This window comes from Anser anser, assembly GCF_964211835.1.
Source record: "Anser anser genome assembly, chromosome: 16".
In the NCBI taxonomy this organism is placed as follows: Eukaryota; Metazoa; Chordata; class Aves; order Anseriformes; family Anatidae; genus Anser; species Anser anser.
Window position 1 is genome coordinate 14,058,697 of NC_139737.1, and position 18,643 is coordinate 14,077,339.

An 18,643-nucleotide genomic window follows, 5' to 3' on the forward strand; every position below is an offset into this window, starting at 1 on the left:
AACCCAGTAGTTAAGTAAATTCCTGTTGAAAGTTCTAGCCTTGCAGTAAGACCTTGGAGAAGGACAACCACATTTACCCCTGTGCCTCACAAGAGCCCATTGCAGAATTGGGTCCATTTTTCTAATGGACTTCTTTATGAACCTGTGTCCTCCAGTAAGGATCAGAAAGGACGGTACTTCGGTGTGCATTCATTTGAGCTTTTCTTCCTCCTGAATCTGCATATGCTGTGTGACAAGGAGGCCTGCTGAAGGTTAATTGTTACTCTAGGATATTATGTGCCTTCTCTCTTGTTAATTTTGGGGGCAGGGTGTGGAAAGGATATCCCTGGTACTTGAACCTTGCTGGAAATATCTGGATGGTTGCTTAAAACAAATGTTTGCCTTACAAGAAAAAAACAGTCCAAAGGTATTCCTCTTTTAAACAAAACTTGCATAAAAAGCCACAGATTTTACCTGCTGCTGTTTGTGTTCCTGTAGCCCTGAGAAGAGGTCTGAGTCAGGAACCTCTGTGACTTTTTGTTGGGTTGTTTTAGAAGAAGCCTCATTCCTTTACTCTCCACCAATGTCAGAGTCCCTCTGCAGCATAAAACCTTGGTTAAGAAGATCCAAATTACCCCCTTAACTCCAAGGACACGAGGGAAATGAGTGAATGGAAGAGGTCTTTCATCTTCCAAACTTTTTTTTTTTCTTTTTTTTTTTTGATTCTCCTGGTTAGCAGAGAAGCCCATACTGCCTGCACACCTCTTGGGAGGGAAGGGAAGAGGAGAAGGCAGGGAGAAGTGCATCCTCCGCCAGTACCAAGGGGCCTGGCTGATGCAGGAATTTGATTTTTTATTTGAAGATCCCTGATGGGATTTTCAAGCAGGGGATGGAGCAGAGGATTTACCCATCCCAGCTGAGATGGATCAGCAAGGCGAGTGCAGCCGAGCTCCTAGCCCCAGCCGAGGGCTGTGCAGTGCTGCTGGAGGAAGCAGAGCCATCAGGTTCCCCTTCACTGACTGATGAGCTGCTTGCGAGTGTCTGGCAGGTTCATTTCCAACCCCATTCTTTTAATTCTATCTCCCCTTTCTTCCAAATGAACCACCAGAGAGTAAGTACTTGAGGGTTTCTACCCAATTACACCTCCTTTTAACAGCATTAGGAAACCAGGGAGCTGCTCTATACCTAGCCGAGGTGGAGGGAATATTTAGCATCTAAGAAATGTCCATGACCTTCTGGATGTAAGGTGGCAGAGCAGCCCATGCTGTGCTACATCTAATATGCATATTCATGGCTCGTTTATTCATGAAAGAAATGACTGGATTAGCAATAGTTTGGAGGACACTGATCATGGAGTTGAAATACATACAAGTTGCTCACAACTTAGAACTCCATCATCTCTGTAATAAATTGGTAACCATTGTAAATCCTTGCATATCGGTGTTGTTATTGGAAATACTATGTTGTATCTTATTGGATTGGAAACACTTCACAGCTATCAACCTGTCAATTATTTTAGCACAACACAAGGTTTTTCATGATGATAGATGGTGATTCTAAATAATTTTTATAAAGTATTTCTACTTACCGTGGTGTCAGGAAGCCTGCCTGCCTGTGAAATATTGTGATTTTTGAAGCACTCACCTGATAACACTCCTTAATTGTGTAACATTAATCTATGTGTCAATCAAATGCTTGCAGACTAATATATGGATTTTTTTTTTCCTTAGATTTCCATAGAGGGGGAAAAATTAAGATCATAGAAAACTCTTGGCAGCATATGAAGGGAGAAGCAATGCCAGACTTGTAACCAATCATGAAAATGCATGTTGTGAAGAATAAAGAAATGATGAACCCTCTTCACTAATGAACTCTACTTTTATTCAGAATGAAGATGTCTTCCAGCAACATGTTTTTTCTTTCTCTTTCTTTCTCCCCACTTCTAACATGCTGAGTGAAAAGAAAAAAGCCCAGTTCTACATGTCTTGAACAGATTCAAACATCTGTGAATAAATAAGTGCTAAACATTAGATACCTCCCATTTAAGTTTCAAAGTCTCTTTCAGAGGATAGTAAATGATATTATTTTGCCTCCCAGAAAGGAAAATTAATTCACAGAGAGACTGACTTAACCAGGATCACGCAATGAGTGGGAAGCAGAGATGGCTCTTCTATCCTACAGAGTATGCTGAGATCCCAAAATATTTGGGAGGTCAAGCAGGCCAAAAGTTATTACTTCTAACATGAAAGTGTTGAGCATTTTTACATTCAGCCAGAAAGGCTGCGAGGGAAGGGGAGCCATTGCCATGGGGGAACGGGGCCATGGAAGTGATAGGGACAGCCCCGGGCGTGGGTGCAGCTCCCAGAGCGCGGGAGAAGGCACCCAGGGGAGGCTGGGGCGAGGGGCAGCTGCCTCCTCCTGCAGGGCCACCGCGTGCCCCTCACAACCTGCTGGGGCAGAGCCCTGGGGAAGGGTGCTCCAGACTTTTCTCCTCTAGGATCACAGCACGGAGCAAGCTGCTTGGTGTGGTGACACTGCTCACTAGTCCCCGGTCAACCGGGGCCACACCAGAGAGGACTGCCTGTGGCTGTCCCCATCCCTTACTGCACCCTGATCCTTCTCACAGCCTAGGCCAGCCTGTAATCCTCCTCCAGCTGGGAATAAACCCCATCTCAAGTGCATGCCACACTACAGCTCTATCCTGCTGCTGCTCCGGGTTTTATTGCTAGCACGAAGTGAGCTGGGGCCGCAGTCCTGTTCACCTGCTTCCTGAGCTTGGCGTGGAATGGGAAAAAAATAAAATAAAATTTGCAAAGGTGCACCCAGTAAGGTCCCACAAAACCAAGCCAGCTACAGCATGGGGTGCTGGATTGGAAAGTGCACCTGTGTCAGGAGGGTTTCCAGTCCCCATCACAGTGGATTCTGCCCCAGTCCCAAGGGTCTGCATGTGTCAGCACTGACCGCTCCGAACAACCATGGCAGGACTGGACTCGAGGTGGTCCAGGACTTTTCCCTATTTATACACCATACAGCCCTTTCCAACCACTACCCTGATTTTATATGTGCAAGCCTGTTTCAGCAATTAGAGCAAAAATCTTTATAGCTCTTTTGGTTTGAATTGGGCTGGTTTCAAACCCAGGTACTAAAACGGATAAAATTATCTTGAAAAGCAAAGGAATTACACTGTACTCTCAGCTCCTCTGCATCATGTTATGAAAGACACAAAGATAATATTTGTATAAATTAAGGCTATTGGAGACGTATGGTATTTCAGTTTCTGCTTCATTAAGTTGTCCTCCAGCCCTGAACATCCCTCGATCTATTCTGCAGCACTTTTCTATTTTAAATTTAATCTACTCTGCTGCAGAATGGAAGCTTAAAAGGATATTGCCTCTTTAAATTAAATGTGGAAAAAAATAACAATGGTGGAATTCTTGCTGAAGTGAATGCAATCTATTATATAACTTGTAGAATTCATAATATTTTCATGTCTGTTAGCCTCCCTGCTAGTTCAGTGGTGTATTTCTTCACTGTTTCACTATGGCCACAATCACTTTTTTTTTTTCATTGATTGTAAGACCAGAAGAAACCACTGTGACCATCTAATCTGTTTTCATATGTATAATAGACCATAGGACATGTCTGGATTAATTCCTAATTTGATTAAAATTAATCTTGGGAAAATATCCAAAGTTTTCCCTACAATTTCCAAGCAATGGAATATCCATTTACAACCCTTCATGAGTTGTTCCAATACCAGATTATTTTAGCTTTATTTTTACAGAAAAGTGCCTTCTGTTTGGAGGCTGGAATTTCATCTTCCTCTGATTTGTAGCTATTGGATCCTTCCTCTGTGGGATTTGTGTGTGTGTGTGTTGGTGGTGGCCAACATACCAGGACCAAGACATTTTCACCAGAATGGTCACGACTCTTCTGTGAGCCCTGCCACCAGCTAGGCAATGAGCCATCCAAGCTAGCTGCTAGGAAATAAAGCGATGATTCAAACCAGGTTCTCTTGAGGATTACCCACCTCATACAGCCCTACCTGGGCATCTGCCCCCCTACGACATGCAGAATTTTCTCCCAAAGTTGGGCATCCAAAGGCCTCCTTTTAATCAGAGTCTCCAGTTCTGGCTGCCTGCCTGGGTGGGCAAGAGACAGGGACTGGTTTTGCAACAGCACCCAAGGGTGCAAGAACTCATTCCCAAAGATGCCTGGCACCGTTGCTTTCTTATTCTGCTCTGCCAAAGCTGTTCTGCTTTGGACAGAATAACTTGTGCCAGAGAGAGGGAAGGGGGTTGCAAACACGCATGTATAGGTGAATGAGTGGGAGTTTACATAGTGGGAGCTTGGTACATAAATCATGCTGCACATTGGGTAGATTTGAAGGAAGTGCACTGAGAAACCATGAGCCTTCAGCCTGGGAGAGACAGAATACTTTATTTTCATGTATGTGAATGAGACCTGAGTTGGAGACAGGCAGCCAGTTGCTTCTGGCTGTCTCAGGAGCAGAACTTCATGGGCCTGAAGAGCTTTGCTGCTAATACTGCAGGTGCCTCCAGACTGTAGACTTAAGGAACAGTCTGGTGGGGATTTTGAGCATCTAATCACAAGACTTAATGTTCCCAGTTCCCATAATAGGTGTTCAGCTTCTTGTTTGTATCTGGGTCATCAGATCCTCAAAGGACAGGAGGTGTGGTGTATTGTAAAACATCCTGAAGTTATTGCTCTGCTGGTGGGAGAGGGTTGCTTTGAAGATGGGTAAATTCCTAGAAATAGAATTAGCAGAATGGGGATGAAAGAGACACCCAGAGAGGTGGTGGGATCTCCACTTCCGGAGATTTTTCAAGACTTCTCCATCCAAAGCCATGGATGACCTGATCTGGTGCTGGCGACAAACCTGCTTTGAGTGGGAGGTTGGATGGATGAGAGACCTCTGGAGCGCCTTTCCAGCCAACATTTCTGTCATGTGGCAGTATGGAGGGATGCAGTCAGGGAAGGTTTTCTGTCGTTGCCTGCATGGAGTCATACTGGAGTCATCAGCAGGTTCTCTAATGCGAAGCAGCTCCTCCCGCACTCCAGCTACGAGAGAAGGCTCTTGTGGGCGTTCTCAGTGAGAGCGCCCTGGGAAAAGGCAATTGCAGTCTGGGGAAGGGGAATTAAACTGTGTCATTTAGAACAGCGATTAAAGAAGCCAACTGAGATTTCAAGGAAAAAAGCATGAATCTATAGGGCACATTAGTTAATTAAAACAGAAACACCGTCTTCAGAAAGATGATGATTTTCATTCACGGGAAGCTTCTGTTTTCTGCTAAAGGCATATTGAATTGGCGACAGTAGCTCAAGACAACCGTGGTTGCTTTTGGAATAAAGCTGTTAGTTCAGAAGAGGAACAAACACACCCCTTCCCTGGAGTCCCAAGTTCTTGGCCGGAGGAGCTTCCAGCCCTGCTGTACTGCATGTTCAGGGTGGAGCAAAGTGATTCAAGCGAAGGCAGATACTGATTATAGTTTAATTGCTGCTGCAATGCCTCTCTTCCCTGTCTTTGCTATCTCCTGGCAGAAGGCACCTCACCCCCATTGGAGGCTGGGGTGAAACTTTAGCCCCAACAAAGTCTGATGGCCAAATTCCCACGGACTCTGTTCTCCCAGGAACGTGGCCATGTTTTGTGCGCAACGGGGCCTCCACTCCCTTTCTTTTGCATCCCCTTTGGATCCCAATTGCGAGCTCACTCTCCATATCATCTACTGGATCAGCTCAGGCCCATCTGGGAGCTGGGCTGTGCTCCCATAGTGAAGGTCTGTAAAAAGGAGTACATGACGGAGGGACTCGAGTAACCCCTGAGTACATTACTGCTAGAGCCAATCGGTCACGAAGCAAAAGGCTAGAAATAGATTTACTTTCAAAGGCCTAGGATTTTTATTTTTTTTTAATTGAAGGGGAGGGGTATTTTTCCCCACTTAATGAAAAAGGCCTTTTCCATGTCATAACCAAGAAAGGAGGCTGCAGCACTTGGCAAACAAACTTCTATTAAGTGCATTTGCTGGAAATGTTTATACTTTGGTCTTGACAACTATCTTGAATATACTGAGCATTGCACTGTGCTCTAGCTTGCATAATTGTGACATGGGAGCAAAGTCCTTATGGAGGAGGTGATAGGCTCTTTCCTTGGGATCTTTTTTTTTTTTTTTTTTTTTTTTAATACCTGCCACTTGTAATCAGAGGCAAGAACTTGTTTTGGAAAGTATTTTCCTGCTCTCCAGGGATTTTCTCTTTCCCTTGGCTGATTTGAGCAGCAGCACGAGGAGGATGAAGGGAGCAAAGAGGAGGGGGGAACTCCTTCAGAGCAGGGAAATCACCACTACCTTCCATGCAGGGTGGCAGATGTTTAACGAGGGGTTCTCTGCCTTCCTCCAAAACTCCCCTTCTGCAGCATGTTGCCTGGAAACCCTCTGCTTCTTCCCCTTTCACATTTAATTACTGCAAATTGCTGAAAACTTTATCTAAACTCCTATCAGACAGACAAATCGCTGTTTGATCAGGGCAGATACATGGACCTGAGCGATTCCAAATGTTAATCTCCACTTGCTTTGGGTTTCTGGTGTGGTTTTCTTTCCCTACTGTCAGGATTCAACCCAGTATTTCCCTAGCTGAGTAACAGGAATCTGGGCTCATTCAGGAAGACCTGGGCTCTCTGATTTTGTATATGAGTAGAAGATAAGAAAGGAGGTAGACAGAGATTAGCATAAGAGACTGGTTAGATGAATATGAATGGGTGCTCTCACTTCGAGGCAAATGGATGGCAGTTCAACAGATGGTGGTTGTTCACCAGCCCCTGCCAAATGCTGCTGGCGTGGGGCTATCCTTGTGGATGGGTGTCCCCTTTACAGCTTGATTTCCCTTCTGGAAGCCTCCACAGAAAGGCAACGATATGTAACCCACATGGAGAAGGAATTACTCTTTGCCCCCAGCCTCTGTCTTTGTGGTTGGAGGCTGGGCTGACGCACTGCGTGGGGAGAGAGCCGGAGGGCAATAACCCGTCATCTCGGTGCCATGCTAATTCTGCGGTTAAATATGAGGGTGTCGCACGGCGCTGGTGCTGCTGCTGGCACGGCTCCCTGACACCGACGGGGCACGCACACAGGTGGGGCTTGGCGGCACTCCGTTTCCCAGCGCCGAACCCGCAGCCCATTCCCTACTTGGGGCTGGAGAGGCGAGGGTGCCTCCCAGTGCTGCGACCTCCCCAGGGAGATGGGAACACCTCTGGCAGGAAAGGGCAAAACAAAGAGTGTATCTGAAAGCCTCCCTTTCCCACATACTCACGCAAGGGAGCCAAACGAGAAGAAAGTGGACATGAGGCTGAGCTTTGGATTTTGATTCTGGTTCATTTTTTCTGAAAGAGTTTCATCCAAAGCCGTGAGATGCAAGTTCTGGCCATCATTTGCAGGCTCCCAGGGAAGGAGCTGGGGTTCTCCAGGACCATCTCAGGTTGGAAGCAGGCTGCATCGTGAAGCTGCCAGGAAGAATTCACTCTGTCTTGACTGGAGTCTGCAATATGCAGAGCCAGGGTGAAGCAGGGAGCCTAAATCACCCAGATGACTTCTAGAACGATTAGTCTCCCCCAGGTCAAGAATGTAGGCAAACCTGACCCGAGGGCTAGCTGCCCTCAGGGCTTGCTTTTATTATTATTATTTTCCTCTGACAAACGCCTGGCTGCCGCTTCAGCCACTGCCCAGATTTCATTTCCCCTGCGGAGCGTAGGAGCTGCCGAGGCACCAAGGAGTTAACCTGTGCTGGAGGCAGGCAGGGAGCCCACAGCCCCAGACTGCCTTCTCTCCCCTGCTCGTGAGAATCCCTCTTCCCAAACTGTTTCGCACACTCGCAGCGCTCACAGTTAACAGGTTGTTTGTCTTGCAGTGGATCGGAGGGACTCTGTGTAAACCTCCATACAACTGAGTTTAATTACCTGCCAAACCTGCACCAGGGCATAAGCCCACATGTTGTATGTGACATTACCAGTAGAGCAAGTACTGGAATGCAGGGGCTAGAATAATTTGACAGCTAACATAAAGCACCGTGATTTATATTTTGGTTATATTGAGATTCCCCCCCCTCCCCAACCCCCCCCCCACATTTGAGAACTCATATAAATATTTACTTGGATCCTAGGACCTTGCTTAACCCTCACAGTGCCACATTTTATCTTCTTCCTTTTTTCTTTTTTTCTTTTTTTTTCTTTTTTCTGTCATTTTTGGTTTTTCAGCAGCTACTCCAGAAATGCCTTTCATTTTCAAACATGGAAGATTTAAAGCAAAAATAACTTCACCTTTAAACTGCTTCATCTGTAAACAATGTGATCCAGTAAGCTTTATATATTTACTGTCATGTTCAATTGCAAACAGATTATGGAGAAAGGTTTCTTTTAAAAGACACAAGATGTTTAATAGAAACATTGGTTTATATTCTGGAGCAGAGACCAGCTGATACCTCTGCTATGTTTTAAATTTGATCCCAGCTACTCTACCTCATTAATTATTGAGCTGAGTAATGTGAATATAAAATCTGTTTGTTTCAAATTTAAACTTACCTGATGTTCGATGTTACCAGGAAAGGGTCCTTTTATTTTATGTCACCTCGTGGTTTAAGTCTGCACACAGTAGGACAGCAATTACTCCATGGGAGAGATCTGCTAATACGGAAAATCAGAAAGCCGTAGGTTTTTCTGTTACTGTTATTATCATGATTCCTGTCTGGCTGCCCGACTTACGCAGGAGTCACTTAGCCCCAGAGGCTCACAGGTATTCGCTTAATACCCTGCTCTTATGGGTGCCTGGCTTGAGAAAAGAGAGGACCTGGAAATACCCTTCCACAAACATTTTCTACTGCCATCCTTGCTATGCCCTTTATCCATCTGTGGGTTAACCTGTCGCTCCTCAAACCACTGCTGAACCGAATGAATTTGTGCTTTTCCAATCCTTGAGATCAGCATGTGCTCTCGCAGCCCAGTGTAGCGTTACCGCTGCAATACCCAGAATGAAATGCCTGATCCATGGGTCAAGGCTGACATAAAAATAAGGATGGACTGAGTCAAGAGGAGTTTAACAGTCCTATCGTTCTGAGGTCCTGAACGTACCCTGTGTTTCTCTGCTTCAGCATCCACGCGGGATGGCTCAGTACTAGAGCTGATGCTAACATTGCAATAGCACTACCATGACTTGTGGAGCTGGATGCCATGCAAGAAGGGGGCCAGACTGGGGATAAATATAAAAGCTTACCCTTAGAATCACATAGGTAGAGATTTCAGACTCAAAAACCCTTTTGCCTGTAATCTTTGGCCACCTTAAATAGGGGGGAAATGGAGATCCAGCGAGCTGTAAGGGCCATGTGAGCTCAGAGAGCTGTCTGAAATGTACGTTCCCTTTCTCATGTTTGCAGAGGCTTTAGGCAATAACTGCACCATGGTGTACGAGCAAGGAAGAAGCAGTTAGCAGAAGTCCAAGGTGCAGGTTTATTGCCCTTTGTAATTTCTCTTCTGAATGGGTCCCCTGAACCAGCAGGAAAATTTCTGCTCCATTCACTGGCAAATGAGACAGGACCCATTAAAGGACACGATTATAGCACCCTGCGCTGCCTGCCCCCCCACGCCCCTTGCTGTGTGCGAAGCGGTGCCTGCACTGCCGGCTGCAGGAGCAGCACAGCACGGTGGGACCTGTCCCACCAAGCCTGTCCTCGGCCCGCGGTGCCTCAGCTTCCCCACCCAGCTGCCAAAGGGCACCGAGGGGCCTCCTTCCATCATTTGCCTGAAGTCCTGCAGAAGAAGGACTGAGTAGTGTTTAATTCCCTGCATGCGGTGTCAGATGCTTGGCACGGATTTCTTGCTACACTTATTTCAGAAAAAAATTGCACTGCACGCAACGCCCTTGTGACAGAGTGTTTAATATCCATTATAAAGCCAGGAGCATCTTTCTGGAAACAAATGAAGGCCCATTAGTGAGAAGCCTAGGCTAAAGCAGAACCAGAGCTGCGTTTTATTGGTGGGAGGCTGCAGGATTCGACAGTCAAATACAGGCACAAACTATGCAGTGTATTTGCGACACATATGCAATGTTGCAATACCAAATGAAAACATCAGAGTTCAGAAATGAAACCATCTCCGTATCTGTGCAGACATGACTTAATATCTCTTAGCATCATGGTGAAAACAGGAGCCTGCAGAGAACGTACGGTTACCAAAATGGTGCATCAGAGCTGCACAGTGCCCTTGTCACTGGAGGAGATCTCCCCAGTATAAACCTTCACCCACTGCCTCCAAAACCACGGCAAGAGGGAAGAAGTTTGAGAGGTTTCTTTAAAGAAAGCACTAAACTTCGTAAAAGGACACATCTTTCCTACCTTGCTCTCTGCCCCTCATGCCTCAGGATATCATAAATTTTTGATACCAATAAAACAGAATATTTGATGAGCTGCTATTTTGCATTAAAGCAACTTTACATGCAAGGATTGCATAATAGGAAGTAAAATTGAATTTTGCCTCAGAACAAGTTCTTATTATTAATTTAAGTGTTTTTTTTTTATATTTTAGCAGCAGCTTATCATTCTATATATTTAATTTCTTTCAAGTGAGAACACTTAGCATTGGTTTCCTTATCTAAACAAATCTTTTAAAAGAACACATGTATAAAGTGGAAATGCAGTGTTTTGCATCTGTGCCTTAAGACAAACAGTGAAACTTTAAAAGGGGAAATAAAATATGGCAGAGGACAACTATCTCTAAAGCCTAATAGCAGCCTCTGTGGGACAGGAAAACATACCGCTTTCTTTACGTGGAATGCTTTTTTCTCTCTTTGCTGCAATATGTTTATTCCAGCCATATTGTGACAAACCTGTGAATACAATAAGCCCCCACTGGAGCAATTCTGTTTAAGGCAAAGGATTTGCAGTACCTTAGGTCTGGATAACACTGCAGTCTGTTTTCTAACACTTCCACACACCGTGATGGGCAGGACCAGCTCACAAATATAAATCGTCTCTCCTCAGTCCTGGATGCGATAGTAGGAAAACATTTTGTAGCACTTCATGCTGTGCTCAATACTCACTACCAAAAATCACCATTTGAAAGTCAAGAAAAGGCAGCACTGAAAGCTTTTTTTTTTTTTCCTTCTTCTTCTCCTTCTTGCATAAAACAAAAGTCCAGTGTGGGATCCTAGCAGACCACTGCATGCTACATTACTGCACACGCTATGTGGGATTATGCAATAAGCTATTTAGGGTGTGCTGTGTGCGCCTGTACGCGTGTAACTTCAGATTCACTCTTAACCTTAATGGAGTTAAACATAATGATTTAATAAAGGAAAAAAAGAAAAGAAAAGAAAAGAAAACTTAGTCAAATAAGGAGCGAAACAGCCATTTCCCCCTCGATCGTGGGGAGTTATTCTTTCTTCAATCCTGCAAAGGAGGAAATCAAAACTTGGCGGGGGGAGAAAGAAAGAAAGAAAGAAAAATCCGGGACAGCGCTGCGAGCCGAAGCAGCGGCAGGGAGGGATGCTGGAGGCAGGGAGCTGCTCGGGCAGCCCCCGTGGTGCTCGGCAGCCCCGCTCCGAGCTCACCTGGCCGAGCCGCGGAGCCCCTCCGGCCCTGCGCAAGGGGCTGCGCGGCCGCGGAGCCAGCGGGGGCTCGGCCGAGCGCTGGCGATGTTTTATCCCTCGTCCCCGAAACCCGACACCCGCAGCCCCGAAGAGCTTCCCTGACCTTGGGCTGTCAATCACCGAAAGCGAGCAGCCTGCTATAGAGCCGGACGGGCACTGCGCCAGCTGGGGAGAAAAAAAAAGAAAAAAAAAAAAAAAAAAGGAAAATTAAATCCTAAAACAGCTGGGAACAGTTATCTCGCAAGCCCTGGCTCATCCTCATCACACATCTCGCCTGCCCACCCCACTGCTCATCCACCATACGGTACCAGCGCTCAGCATCTCTGGAAAGTCTTAGACCGAAGCATCTGTCTTTAGTCCAAAAAAAGTCTTTTTAGTCTTAGATTTCTCTGTTTTGGAATTAAAGGCAATCAGTTTTATACACTCTCGTGGAGGGAAGGAGGGAAGGGAATATTTGAAGCAGTCTGTTAAGCGGTTGGCAGAGACAGTCTGTAAGTTTTGTGTCGGTAAATGGGGTGAGGGGGTTGTGTTGCCAATTGTGTTTCCTGTCTGAGTGTCTCGTTTAATTCTGGGAGCAGCCGTAGCCAGTAGTCACCTCTGCCCCGGAGGGGGGATGCAAATCTCTCTACAGCTGTTAGCAATAGCTCTTGCAAAACTGCGAGATCAAACAAAATAATGTGATTTTCACTGAAGGGAATCGTCCTCCTGCACTACACGAGCTCACAACTGAACCGTCCTCCAGCAGCCAGATTTGGAGATGCGATCCTGGAGCTCTCCCCCGCCTCATCCCCGGGCGTGGGGGGCAGCGGCCTCCCCTGGCCGTGCTGCCTCCGGGGGGGCCCGATGGGGTGACCCGAGTGTCGGGGTCCGGTCCCGTCTTGCCGTCACCCCGATCCCAGCCTCCCTGAGGCTGCAGGGAATGAGCTGGGGACCGCTTCTTCTTGCTTGCGTGGGGCATTTTTTTTTAATATATATTTTTTTTCAGCATCTTCAGCCCCTCCGAGCTGTGTCATTCATGGGCGCTGCCGGAGCCCCGGTGCCCAGCTGGAGCCTCCCGGCCTCCTTTGGAGCCTCGGGGGAGGACAGGCTACGGGGCTGCTGCGCATCCCGGGAGAGCAGCGGGCCCCCAGCCCCGGGCAGGGTTGTGATGGGGAAAAGTGGCTCCGAGGAGGGACAGACAAAGCAGCACATCCGGGGGTGGGGTGGGGGGGAGAAGAGGGGCTTGGGGAGGGAAGCTGCCTCCCAGCCCGCTGCTGACCCCCAGATCCTCCGCAGAGCTACGGGTGGAGAGCGGGCAGCTGGGGAGCATCCCTCCGGGCCCGGCAAGACGGCTGTGGGGGGGGGGGCTCCTTTTCCTTTTGGGGTCAAGAAACTGCCCTCCATCGTGCCCCCGACTCCTGTGCCAACAGCCCTTCATGAATCAATGAGGAACGGAGAGAGGTCATCGGCAAAACGCGGGGACGGCACCGACACGAGAGCAAAGCGGGGCTGGGAGAGGAGTGCGGGGGTCACCCTTTGCTTATGGGGTGCCCGGGGAGGGGAGTGGCCCTGGCCAGCCACATCGGGGCCGAGTGCCGGTGGTCCTCGGGCCCCTCGGTATGTCAGAGACCCCCTCTGATGTCGGGGAGGGGGGGGGGGAAGAGCCCGACCCCCGGGCGCGCAGGGCAGGGCGCAGGGCCGGGGGCGCAGCTCGGAGCATCCCCCGGGGCCACCCAGCGCCACCAGGTCCCGGAGCCACCGAGCCCCAGCTGTGCCCGTGGCGGTGCTCGGCCGCTTTTGCTTTTCTTTTCCGTCGGAAAAATGAAAAGTCGGGAAGGGCAGAGGCGGCTGCAGCCTCCCGGGCCGGATCCCGGCTGTGCCCCACCGCCGCCACCGCTCCGCGGGGGGAATCCGGAGGGCTTTTCTAAGGCCTGTTTTCCTATTTTGTTGTTGTTGTTGTTGTTCAATTAGCCCTGGTGATTTATTCAATGCATGCATGAGGGGACATTAATATGCGGTGGCAGTTCCCACAAACAATATTCCTCTCAGGCTCTCTGCAGCCATAGCGCTTACTGGCAAGGGGGGAGGCGATATAGGGGAAGCCAGGCTCCCCGTCCCTTTCCTCCTCGTCCCCCCTCGCAGGGCAGCTCATCCTCCGGGCCTGAACCATGCAGACAGGGACTGGGACCTGCCCCGGCCCCTCTCAGCCCCCCCTGCCCAGCTGTCTCTGACAAGGCAAGGATGCGGCTAGGATTGATGAGGGGATCGGGATTTTAAGTTACTGTATTTGCTTTTTTTTTTTTTTCTCACACTCTGTCCTTAACAGGCTGGTTCCCCAAACGTGGCTTACACCGTGCCTGCAAAAGCAGCTCGCTGCTGTTGGAAAGAGAAGCAGGGCAGGGAGATAATATTTTTGGGGGTTGTGGGGTGCCTTGGGTTTTATTATTTTTTAAGAGGGATTTAAAGTTCAACACAGTTTTGACACCATGAGAGCAGCAGCTCTCAGGCACTCTGCCACCCGGCTCAGGGGCTCCCTTCCCCGCACGGGGACGAGGAGCGGGGCTGATTTCTGACCCCTCCCCGGCTGCGGTTAGGGGAGCTGGGCAGCTTTCGGCCTTGGGAGCTGCTGGGGCTGCGGGGTGCTGCAGAGCCCTGGGGGTGCCGAGGAGAGAGCTGTCCCCATCTCCACATGCATCTAATGAGTCTTCTAGACTGCGCATTGCTCGTGCTTAAAAAGAAAATTAAAAAAAAAAAAAAGCCAGAATAAATAAAACTTGCAGATGGAGAGGAAGAAAGAGGAAAGTGAATGGCAAGCCCAGATCCCAAAGGAGCAGAGGGAAAGGGGACAGACTTGGCCAAGTCCTCTCCTCCTTTTTTTTTTTTTAATGTAAAAAGGAAAAAAAAAATCACCCAAGTGCTTGCACTTTCCCTTCTCTCCCTCCCCGGAGCCGCTCAGGCCAGAGGGGCCGCAGCAGGCAGGGATGCGGCCGGGCCCGGCGCGGGGCTCCGCGGGTGGGATGCTGGGGCAAGGCGGGGAGAATGCAGGGGGGGTACTGGGGGGCTGCAGGGGAAGGAGCCGGGACCCTGCGGGCAGGAGGCAGCAGCGGTCCCGAGCCGCCGCAGCAGCTGCGCAAAGCCCCATTTAAAGCCCAGCGCCGGGCGGCTGCCTTGGCTGGACAGCAGTCGGAGGATAGGTTAAGGTCCAAAAGTCTTTCTTCCTCTTTTTTTTTTTTTTCCGGAACACGAGACGTCAGAGAAGCAGGTCTCTCCAAGAAATGCCATTTCAATGATTTTAATAAGCAAAATAGGAAACAATTTTAATAACCAAAAACAGAAACCAGTCTGAATAAAACTACAATAGACCAGGTTTTTTAATATTTTTCATATCATAAGCAGGATTTGAAATTGATCCCTTCAGAACTTTACATGAAATAAAAACAATTTTTTTTCCGCTGCTGCAATGTTTTGATTTCAACACAGTTGAATCAGTAAAAACCAAAGATCGTTTTCTGATGCATGACTAATATCCACAATATTTAAAACTGCAAGCACCATGCTGTTCATTACAATCTTGTTATTACTGTTAATTTATAAACTAATACAAACTTAAAATGCATCCGGCCAGCAGTGCCAGCTATCCTAAAAGGAAACTAAAAAATAAGTTTTCATTTTGGTATTTTTGTCAGTGCAACGTAAATCCTTTTACTGACCTGCAGGAGGAAAAAAAAAATGTAATAAAAACACCCATAAGACTCCCAACTACTACTACTACACAACTGCAAATAAATTTTGGCTAAAACTTTCACTCGCTGCATAGGGAAGCAGAGAAGCAGATTACAAATCATTGCAAAAGAATACACTTAAAAGTTGCAGTATGTCTTCTCAAATAAAAGTTTTAGTTTTATATGCTTTTCCAGCCCACTCATCTACTGCTACCATTGAGAAACCTAACTCCATGGGGACACGGACCATGCGCTGCCGTGCGACTTGCCTTGTAACCAGGAGGGTGGCTTTTTCCCTATTTACTGAAAATGCAGGGGCAGCTTTTTCTGAAGAGGAACTGGTGTCTCGTCCATCCCTCGTTTCCTGAGTTTACAATCAGAAGGGAGGCTGCATGGCCAGGTCTAACCACTACAGGCTGGGAATCGTCCTGAAGGAAAGAGCTTCGCTGCCACTTTAAGGCATGCAGTAGGCTCTAGTGACCGAAGAGAGTTTTTCCCTGTTAAGTTTAGGTTTGTCAACGCCATTCAGGCATTTCTTCTTCTGCCCCAACAAACAAAAACCAAAATGAAAACTAAAAAATACAACTTAAAAGTGCACCAGATATACAAAGGTTTTTTTTCTCTTTTTTGAATGCAAAATGCCCATAACTTCTTTTTAACTATCTCTTTAATACCAAACAAACCGTATAACCAGCCTGCTGAAATGTTGTTTTTGTTTTTCCTGTGCGGTTTGAAGTAGCAGATATTTACAAGCTAACAACCATAAAAGAAAAATAAGAGAGCAAAACCAACGAACAAAACTGCACAAGCAGTAAAAAGTTTTGATAACTTGTGATGCTTTTCTTATCGATGAAACAAAACAACAACAGAAATCTATGATCGATGATCAACATGCTAAAGTTAAACAAGAAAATGGTACAAAATAGAAATTATTACCATACATGTCCAGCATGCAGGATTAATATTTTTAATGCAGATTTTCGTATTTTTCTATATAATCAAGCAGGCAATAAAACTGATGAGTTTTTCTTTCTTTCCTTTCTTAGATTGAATGTCCCATCTGAGTCCTGTAACTTATTTCTCAAAGCAGGCAATATATGAAGAGTTTGCATATATTGTCCTTTTTATTTATTCTCTTTTTCCAAGCAGGTAAATTGTGCATGAGATGGTGCTGTATATGTCCTCTCTCTTTCCAAGCAGACAGTATGTTATAGATGGCTTGTTCATTGTCCTTTTTTATTATTATTCTCTTAAAGTCCATCTCGTTCTGCAAGCAAGCGATCTGTAAAACGCTTCACTTGTCCTTTCCTCCTTTGCCTCTGCCTCGGTCCCTCTCTCTAACTCACAAACGAAAGTCAAAAAGTTGCACTTTACCTCTCCCGTCCCCACCCCCAGCCTACTTTTCCCACAGCTAATCTAGAAGTCTGGATGCTGCAAAAAAATCAAGTCTCTATTTTTCTCTCCTTCTTTCTCTCTAGTCAAGCAGACAGATGGATGAAGATGTCAGAGGAGGATGGGAGCGGGGGGGGAAGGTGATGGGGGTCAGGATTCAGGTGTGGGGTGGGTTTTTTTTGTTTTGCCTTTTTTTTTTTAATTATTTTTGTTAAGCACTCACATGAAGAACTCAGGGGAAGATGGGTTGTCACTGGTGGAGCCAGCCTCTCTGAAGCCATTGCTGGCAAGTTTCTCACACTTGAGCTTGTAGGCGTCTCTCTCTCTGGCAAGCCGGGTCACTTCTTGCTTGAGCTGTTCCACCTGCTGAATGAGCTGGGTCTTTTCGTTCTCCAGGTGGTGTTTCTGCTGGACACGTTTGTACCTGCAGGACTGGGCATAGCCCCTGTTCTTCAAGGTCCTCCTCTTCTGCTTGAGGCGGATCACCTCGTCTTTGGTGAAGCCTCGGAGGTGCCTGTTGAGCTCCCTCACGGACATGGAGACCAGCTGGTCATCTGAGAACCGGTCCTCCACGCTGCTGGAGGGGGGATGCTGCTGGTGCGAGTTCTGGAGCTGCTGGGAAGAGTTGGAGGAGGTGGAAGGGGTGGGAGAGGCCTGGTGGTGGTGGTGATGGTGGTGGTGAGGGTGCCCGCTGCCGGCCAGGTCTTCGTGAGTGACCGTGGGGTACTGGTGGTGGTGTTGGTGATGGTGATGATGATGATGGTGGTGGGCCCGGAAGCTCTCGAAGCCTTGCAGCTGCTGGGACACCTGGTGGGACCCAATGAGGGCTTCGACGGCATCCTCCGGGGTGAGGTTCAGCGCCTCGGGGTTCATCTGCTGGTAGCTGTTAGCCATCCAGTACAGGTCCTCCAAGTGGGTCTTCTGCTCGGTAGGGCTGAAGCTGGGCGAGGAGGGCACGGAGCTGCAGGGGGTGCTGATGGGGGTGGACGAGACAGAGCCGGCGGGCTGCAGGCGGGTGCAGTGCCTGCCCGAGCGGTCGTTCCTGCCCAGGGGCTCCTTCTTCACGTCGAACTTCATCAGGTCGAAGTCGTTGACATACTCCATGGCCAGGGGGCTGGTGGGCAGCTCGGCTCCGATGCTGAGCTCTCCGGCCATCGCTGTCTTGGGGGCACCTCTCCGGGCGGAGGGGGCTGGAGACCTCACTCCAGCGTGCAGCCTGGCAGAGGGCTGGCCGCTCTCCTTTACTCCAAAGAAACTTGGCCTCGGCTTCCTCGCTTTCCTTTCCGCCGCTCCCCCCCTCGGCCGCCTCCTTCTCCCGGCTTCTTGGGGCTTCTCGTTTCGGAGCAACAAAGCCCGAGGACGCCCGGCCGCCTCCTGCCTTTCGGTGCGGGCTCGCAGCGCACGGCGGGCTGCGGCAGCTCCTAGCACTCAGCCGCCGGGCTGCACGCCGAAAGGAGCAGCGGCAGCAGCGGGAGGGCAAAAGCAAAGCAAAACAAAGATGCTGCCTCCGGGTCGGCGCTGGAAGAAGGCCGGTGCGCGGCGTCTAACCCGTGCCCCCGTCCGCGGTTTGTAAGTCCGGAGCCTCTCCTCTCCCCCGCGGCCGCGGAGCTCCGCAGCCTGCCGCAACTTTCCAGCCCGAGCGCGCTTCGGGCTTTGCACGGGAGTTTTCGGCGGAGCAGGGGAAGGGGAGGAGGGAAGAGGGAGGGGAAGGAAGGAGGAGAAAGGGAAAAAAAAAAAAAGAGAAAAGGGGGGACGAGGAAAAAAAAAACAGGGCTCCGCTGGTAGCTGCCGCCTCCAGCGCTCGTTGTGCAGCTGTGCTTCGCAGCGCAGCCCCCCTTGGCTTCTTATACGGCCGTGCCCGCCGACAGCGCGGCGGGGGCCGGGGCCGGCGGCGGCCTCGCCAATGGCAGAGCGGCGGCGGGGCCG

At 48.6% G+C, this 18,643-nt stretch overlaps 1 protein-coding gene across 1 annotated transcript; it reads right to left on the reverse strand.

The window, feature by feature from the left end:
* Positions 1 to 14,879: 14,879 nt before the first annotated feature.
* On the reverse strand, positions 14,880 to 18,533 carry MAFB (MAF bZIP transcription factor B). The gene has a single exon (XM_083801613.1). The coding sequence runs from the start codon at positions 17,870 to 17,872 to the stop codon at positions 16,937 to 16,939; it is 936 nt and encodes a 311-aa protein (XP_083657739.1). The 5' UTR covers positions 17,873 to 18,533; the 3' UTR covers positions 14,880 to 16,936.
* Positions 18,534 to 18,643: the final 110 nt, after the last annotated feature.

Excerpts from the sequence above, each read along its gene's own strand:
- MAFB (XM_083801613.1), bottom strand. The coding sequence starts at position 17,872 with ATGGCCGGAGAGCTCAGCATCGGAGCCGAGCTGCCCACCAGCCCCCTG.